Here is a 7510-nt window from a genome sequence, read left to right as displayed (position 1 = left end):
TAAACATAATGAAGTTGATAAGAATAAAAATTCTTATACGATTGTCACTTGTATCTTCAGTTTTTAAAATTCTATAGAGAATTTAGTCATTTTGCTGTTCAACTATTATTAAAGTCAATGGAAAGTCACTTAGCTAAAATGCCATGCACCTTGGGCTTTCAATAAGGATTTAAAGTGCTAACACAAACTTTTGAGAGATTATTTTCCTATGGTCATTAAAACGTTTGCAGTTTTGCAAAGCTACATATATTTAGTTGTTAGCAAACTCTTCACTTAAAGAATGACAGTAAAACTGATAAAGTAAAACATATTTTAATTCCTTTTTAAATGTGCATTTGAATTCAGTACAAATCTGTAAGGCATTCTCAAAGTCAAAAGCAACCAACATTCTCTCCAGCTTATGATGATCCATGAGACAACTGTGTGTGCATAAAAATATAACCTAATCTATACTTTATAAAAAATGAAAATTTAGATGTTCAGTTTTTGAACATGTTGTGATGTAATGCCTTTTTTGCATGATGACACTACCTCAGAGTAAATATTGGCACTGTCAATGATTTTTTGTTCGGGCAAGGGGTTGTAGTGTCTTCATATCCCAGTAAAAATAAACTCTTTAATAAATAAATATATAAAATAAATATATGTCATCTGGAAATGTATAAATAAGTCCATCCTGAAGACAAGTTCCAGCTCTGACTGAAATGCATTGACTTCCAAGTTCCGTCACTCCTAGTATAGCCACTATAACTTCATATATAGTTCTCAGGCTTTATTGCTGTTTTACAGCCTATTCCTTACCATTTCGTCCAACTTTCTGTCTATTGTCCCACTCCACATGATTTAGGTAGTTATTTTTTCTCTAGTTTATGGATAATAAGTAATCCAGACAAGTTAGGCACGAGTTTGGTATTTTAAAATAAATCAGACTCCAACTTCCCACTGTCTACTGGCCAGTAACAGGGTCAGAAAACTTCAAAGAGGCTGGTCCACTCTTAACTTTAAGGCTTTGTCTCCTATATCCAAACATTAGGAAATGGAGGCTATCACTAAACAGCTTGTTAAAATCCACTCTCCTAGAGCCTGGTAACTCTGCAGCATTTGAAAGTTCTTCCTGCTTGTGTTACCCTGGAAGCTGTGGTAGGAAAGAATGGGTTTTGTTTTGGTTTCCTTTCAAACACTCTGTCCCATTTCAACTGTATCCTAACACATCTTTGTAGAGTTCTGGAACTCTTTCAGGATCCACTGGCCTGGGTAGGAAGTGTGTGAATTTCTGATGTCTTTTGGATCTAGCCCCATCTCTGGGAGTACCATCTTTGTTAAGTGCTACAAAATACCTCCGACCCGAGTCTCCATGTTTGTACACGTTGGAAGAATAAGTGTTATACCAGTTCTCTTCAAACTGTTCTCTGAAGATGCATTCAGAAGTTAGTTTCTCCTATTTTAAAAAAAGATAGAAAAATAAAAGGTCAGAGCTCTTTCAGTAACCAATTTCTGAACATATTCCTATAAAGAGATACAGTGATAACCAAAATGGATTGGCGTATATGTTGACTTATTGTTCATTTCCTTGCTAATAAAATCAAACCCCGAGAAGAGGGTGAATCTGATCATACCTGGGGCACGTGGACTGTTTTAGAGCAGTTGAGAAAGTTATTTGTTCACAAGGCTCCCTTTTATCAGTACTAGACCTGCACCACTTTGTGTACAATTTTGGATTTAAATCCCATTTCGCTAACTTTCTCTAAGATTGAAGAGGGTGTTACGCATGCAAGAGTCAACTAAAACACACATCTCCAGCATCTTAGTTGACACCCTCAGAATGAGATTTGGGGATGTACATACAGGCAGAGAAAATATAAGACATGACAATATGTGTTCAAGTGTTCCTGTTCTTAAATGGTCAAGAAAATACAGATTGTTACCTTAAAAATGTATTTGACTACTGAACATATCCAACATAGAATGGCTTAGACCTCCCTTTATGTAGGGGGGGATGTGGTCATTGCTGTCCATATACATATATGAGCCTTCTGGAAAGCAACTGCTGTGGCTGTACCTAGTATTCGTGACTTATACTCCCCAACTTTTAAAATAACTTGGATCACTGCAAGGACTTTGGTGACCACATTAATCTTGTTTGGAGAAACATAATTATTCATTGCTGGAAGAGAGACTACCATCATCATATTTTGTAAACCAAAGGGACTCAGTGTGTATGGTTCATTATTATGATGGACAAGGTAAAGCTTGCACTGAGATGGAAGAATCAGGAACATATTACCATCTGGACACCATTTCATACGCATTCAGAGCAACAAATGCCTCAACCTTCAATCCTAAAATATTTTGAGGCCTAAAACACTAAAGGATGTCGTTGATTGACAAGGTAAGCCACAAAAAATGGCAATGTACATACTGTTTCCTTTTGGTTTATAAAATGCTCAGAGTTCACAATCTATTGTAAGAAACTATTATATTCAGCCATCATGTGTGGTAAGGGTATAAACCAATCAGTGATAGGAATAGAAATTGTAGACTTGAAACTCCTGTCAAAGGTGTATGTTTTATTACCCCAGAACATTTGGGTGGGAGGGGAGGACAGAGAGTATTTTATCTTTCAAGGTTTGAAAACTGAAATGGAGAAGAAGCTGAGTCCATGTTACCCTGATACTGCTGTAGAACCAAAGACTATAGTTTGTAGTATCTTACATTGAAATTTCTCAACAAAAACCAATCATTTAAAATTATTACAAGCTTATTTTCAATCTTAAAAACAGTTTAATTTTAAATCAGAGTATGGATTAAATGATATTGCCTCATTTATACTCCTCACACTTTCAAAATAACAGTGATACATGATTAAGCTGTTTAAGGGTCTTTCTTCAGATGTTGAAAAAAAGCAGGTGCCCCAGAGTGCCACCTGCTGAATTATAAGGGATCAGCAGACCACAAATCAAGTAATCCACGGTTGTGTATGCATGTATTTATTGATCTGCAGAGTTATCTTTTTCTCTGTTTTCCATATCAGTATTTTTTATGGTGGAAATGCAGTGAGCCTGATAGATTTGTAGGGTAGATCTTAAAAAGAAAATCAGTCACTAAGCAACTATTTTGCCTTCCAAGACTTTCTTAAACTGGTTACTTTCATTCATTCATTCATTCATTCATTCTTCTCTTTCTTTTGTCTCTGTTAAGGGGGAACACTTCTGATCCATTCTCTTCTTCTCAGGCTAATGAAATTCTTTCCATGTGCATGATATTTGACTCAGACTGTAAAGGTTTGAGCTATCATCACCACACATTCTCAGAGGATGATTGAATGACACAAATGATATACATCATTTCAACAGGAAAGAAAGTTAGCATATTGCATTATTTCAGTGCTTTGCTGAGTTTTTTGCCCACTATTAACAATTGACTCAGTATGTCAGGTCTAAAATCCAAATGTGGCTTAGAAAACATAAGCTAATACTTACAGATCCATAGAGTTCTCCTTTGTCATTCATTCCAAGATAAAGGCCACTGTCCACTCCTCTAATACTGACCAGTCCCACTGCCACACTGATGAATTCAAGGATACCTAAATGTACACAAAAAGGGTAGGGTTGCTTTAACTCACATGTGTTAAAGTCAAGAAATATATATATATAATATATTTAGAAGTAGGTGAAATATTTTATTTGTACACACTATAGTAAATGTGGTCTACAGACATATATAAGAATACTCTTATTTTACATGTCTACCACTGAACTGAATTTCATAGACATTTTAGTTCAAAGCAGACTAGAAGCCTCCAGAAGGAAAAAGAATTATATGCTTTTTTCAGAAACATTTGTTATGACTTAGTTAAGAAAGGATTTTATCTGTCACTGATGGGTTAAAACTATTATTTAGGATTCAGTGCTATACAATTTCAGTAGATGATTATAAAATATTTGATGAAGTGTCTGTTCATATATTGCAGGGTAAGATTGAACTATCCGGAGATATATTTCACCTTCTCTGTAGCACTATCTTAAGAAACCAACACTTTTAATTATATCTAATGGGTGGAAGTCAAAATAATGATATCATGTGAATAGAAGTCAAAATACAGATGGGAATTATATACCAGAGAGTCTTCCCATAGAGAAGAAAAACATATTTGCTGTATATCTAATCCAACATGTGGGCCCAAACCTGCAGCCCCTATTCACATTAGTAATCCCATTGATTTCAGAGGCAGGTTTTGTATATGTATAAAATATGATGCATGTATATTATGTTTTAAAAATTACAAAACTGATCATAATATGTGGAATATAACTAACACTTGATTTAGAATGCTTATTATCTAAATATGCCTAAAGTATTTGTTATTCTGATTCATTATTCATCATTTGCAATGTGAAATTGGGCCCATTTTATATTATTTAAATTGTTATATTCTGTATCTTTAAACTATTTCACCAAATATTTATGTGACCAAAAAGGATCCAATTTACCTGTGTAGAACAGAGAAATTCTATGTAACCTTGCTAGTAGCCCATTTTTGCCCTAAGCACTAAATATTTTGAGATCCAATATGTACAGATTACATTAGAGATATAATACAAAAAAAGACAGGAAATGTGTAAATCATCTGTTAAAATTGCTACCATTGTAAACAGAGTCCCAAAGTGAGGTGGCTTTTGATACACACCTAGCACATTACTAAAATAAAAATACAAACTTATTAAACTGATGTAATTGTATGGAATATTCTTTACAATAGTTTGGCATGCCTTTTGTCTCATTATGCACACTGTTTACATTCTGACCCATTTTCCATCTTAAGAGAGGTTAGTGTACTGTAATTTACAATCTTTTGAGTTTTAACTGAACTTTGGCATACCTCTTATTTACAATGCTAAATGACAAACCAGCTACATCCTTTAGAAAGAGCAAGCATTAAAAACTTTTTATTGGATGTAAATCATCACAGATTTCCCAGTTCCTAATGTCCAATGTCCCATAAAAAAACATGGAGGTATTTTGTCTTTCTGATATCATTTTCAAAGCCATTCTTTTTATAAACCATAATAAGCAGGTGATTCAACCCACAAAGAGACCACATCAGACAAACCTGTGGAGAATAGGATTAGAATAAAGGAAGAACATTTAAAAGAAACACCGCAAATCTTTGATCTTGGACTAAACATTTTTTTAAAATAATGCTTTTGTGTTTACATGCTGTAGAAAGTCTCCCTTCTGTGAAGAACTTTGTGTTTAACTACAGTTCTTTTAGTTCTGAAAACACCAGTACTTCAGTGTGTTATAAAATCAAGTTAAGGGCCATGCCAGCTGATTGTTTTGACTATGGGAGAGATGATAGAAAACTCTTTAATCACCTTTTTATGGCTGCTAAATCAATACAGAAAAAACTCACTGATGGTCAACAATAGCAGGTTTGTTCAGATAACGCTGCAGTGCCTACATACATTCCTTCTTATTTACCCTTACATGTCAGGAAACCATTTACATCCTTAGGATATCTCTCAGCCCCCCCCCCCCCCTTCCCTTTGGTTTATGGACAAACCATTTTAAAAAGGAAATAAAGGAAACATTACTGTTGTAATTACATTACAGTTGTAGCTCTGTGCAATCCCACTTGTTGCTTTCTCCGCATTGCAAAACAAAGCAACCTGATGCAAATTAGAGGTTTAGCAAGATTAACGATTCCATGATCTTTGTTTGTTTATAAAGAGATTTAGAGATTGCAGGGGCAAGTGCGGGACATTAAATTATAGGTACTGAGTAGAAAAAAAAATCACCGTGATAGAACCTCTCTTTCTGGATTTGCTGCTAAATACAAATGCAGGTGTAGAGTTTACACACATGTACTAATGCATATGTGTATGTACATATAAACCGACATACTCTGTACGCTCCATACAGACATTTCTAGTTAATAAATGACATAGGAAGAGATGTTCTGTCATGCTGAGTTCTGTGTGCAGCCCCTGTAGTCTAAGGCCGCACAGCTTTATACTGGGAGCCTCGGGTTAAACACCTGCCCAGTGGTGCACTCTGATCGGACCGCTCTGCTGCTGTACTTTGCAGTAAGTAAGTGTTTCTTTTCCACGAGGGATAGAAACACCTCCCTATGCGGGATGGATGAGGCTGGGATCCGAGCTCTGCGTAATTGCAGCTGCTACCTACCGAAGAGGCTGTGGTCCTGCCTGGTGCCCTGCACGCTGCCATCGGGCAGGATCTGCAGGTGGAAGCCCGTCCGGCAGTAGAGCTGCCTCCGGCGTAGGATGCCCTGCAAATGGGCTAAATCCGCAGTCCCAGTCGCCGCACCTCCGCCACCTCTAGACCCCCTCTCGGCCTGAGCCAGGCGATCGCTGAGCAGAGCCGGCCTCTCCCCGGCAGGAGGCAGCAGGAAATGGGAGCCCACCTGTTGCCCTAACCCTTCCAAGCCGCCTAGGAAGCCCCCAACTTCGGCTAAGGGAGCCATGAAAGCCCGCTGGAAGGGAGGAGGTTTAACGAACGATGAGTTGAAAGGCAAATTAACAATAACCAAATGAGAAGAGTGAGATCTAAACGTTCTGGCCGAGTTGTTCCTGGATGATCTCAGGAAGGGTGGACTTTGCACTAGGATAACAGCTGCCTGTCTTTGGAGCCTCTTCTCTCTCCGAGCATGTGGGAGTCTGCTCCTGGCTTTGCATCAACATCTAGAGCTGCTGGTGCTGCTGTTGTGTCCTGGGAAACTGATCAGATTAGAGTTCTGTTTATATACAAAGCCCGTATATATGCTAGTCCCCCCGGACATATGCTAATGAAACCCTCTCTTGCGCGCCGGAGAGGTTGTGTTTGAAATTTTAAACCGATCTCTCCTCTCCTCACACCTTTTTCTGATCTGCAGTGACGATGGGGAGTTTCTGACGTTTCCCAGTGTGCAGAGCCATAAAAAAATAATCCATAGACAGAGAGAGAGAGCTGGCATCCAACTTTGCAGAGCGGTAGCATAGACACTCTCTTCCCCTTTGTTGTTGTTGTTGATGCTGCTGCTCAGCCTCCTTTGATGTGAGTGTTTCGAAAATGATAGATTGCAGCTAGAAGGAGCCCGGCTTGGCAGGGACTCGAGAAGGAGGGTTGGACTCAGGAGTTGCTTGGAGCTTGCAGTGCATTACGTGGACAGGTGCAAGGAAAGGTAAGAGAGAAGAAGGAGAAAGGGCGTTACCTGAGGGATAGACCTGCCCAGACACACATGAAAGAAAAAACAAAGATCTGACAGTTTTACTCCCTGATTTTAAAACACTAATAAGATGTACATGCATTACCCTTTCCTTTTATCACTTAAGTTCCAAGGTGGGGGATTTTTAAAAGAAATTGCATAATCAGGGATGTTTTTCCCCTCAGTAAAATTCGCGTTCATATTTAATTCATCACAAACATGATACGATATTGATCAATATCGGTTGGTATTAGCAGAGTGGTTTTAAACATATCAGTGAGATAGACCAGTGACTTTTGATTAACA

At 37.7% G+C, this 7510-nt stretch overlaps 1 protein-coding gene across 1 annotated transcript; it reads right to left on the bottom strand.

Annotated features, from left to right (window-relative positions):
* Window positions 1–1192: 1192 nt before the first annotated feature.
* On the bottom strand, window positions 1193–6484 carry FGF20 (fibroblast growth factor 20). The gene is made up of 3 exons (XM_065405409.1): window positions 6187–6484; window positions 3480–3583; window positions 1193–1438 (listed from the first exon to the last, which is right to left on the bottom strand). The coding sequence occupies exons 1-3, from the start codon at window positions 6482–6484 to the stop codon at window positions 1193–1195; spliced, it is 648 nt and encodes a 215-aa protein (XP_065261481.1).
* Window positions 6485–7510: the final 1026 nt, after the last annotated feature.

This window comes from Emys orbicularis, chromosome 5 (assembly GCF_028017835.1).
Source record: "Emys orbicularis isolate rEmyOrb1 chromosome 5, rEmyOrb1.hap1, whole genome shotgun sequence".
NCBI classification, from domain to species: domain Eukaryota; kingdom Metazoa; phylum Chordata; order Testudines; family Emydidae; genus Emys; species Emys orbicularis.
The sequence above is the reverse complement of the archived record's forward strand: the minus strand, read 5'-3'. Positions and strand labels throughout refer to the sequence as shown.

Coding starts and splice junctions, on each gene's coding strand:
- FGF20 (XM_065405409.1), bottom strand. CDS start 6,484: ATGGCTCCCTTAGCCGAAGTTGGGGGCTTCCTAGGCGGCTTGGAAGGG. Junction 3,584..6,186: donor GCAGGACCACAGCCTCTTCG/GTAGGTAGCAGC, acceptor GTGTACATTTAG/GTATCCTTGAATTCATCAGT. Junction 1,439..3,479: donor AAGGAGAACTCTATGGATCT/GTAAGTATTAGC, acceptor TTTTTAAAATAG/GAGAAACTAACTTCTGAATG.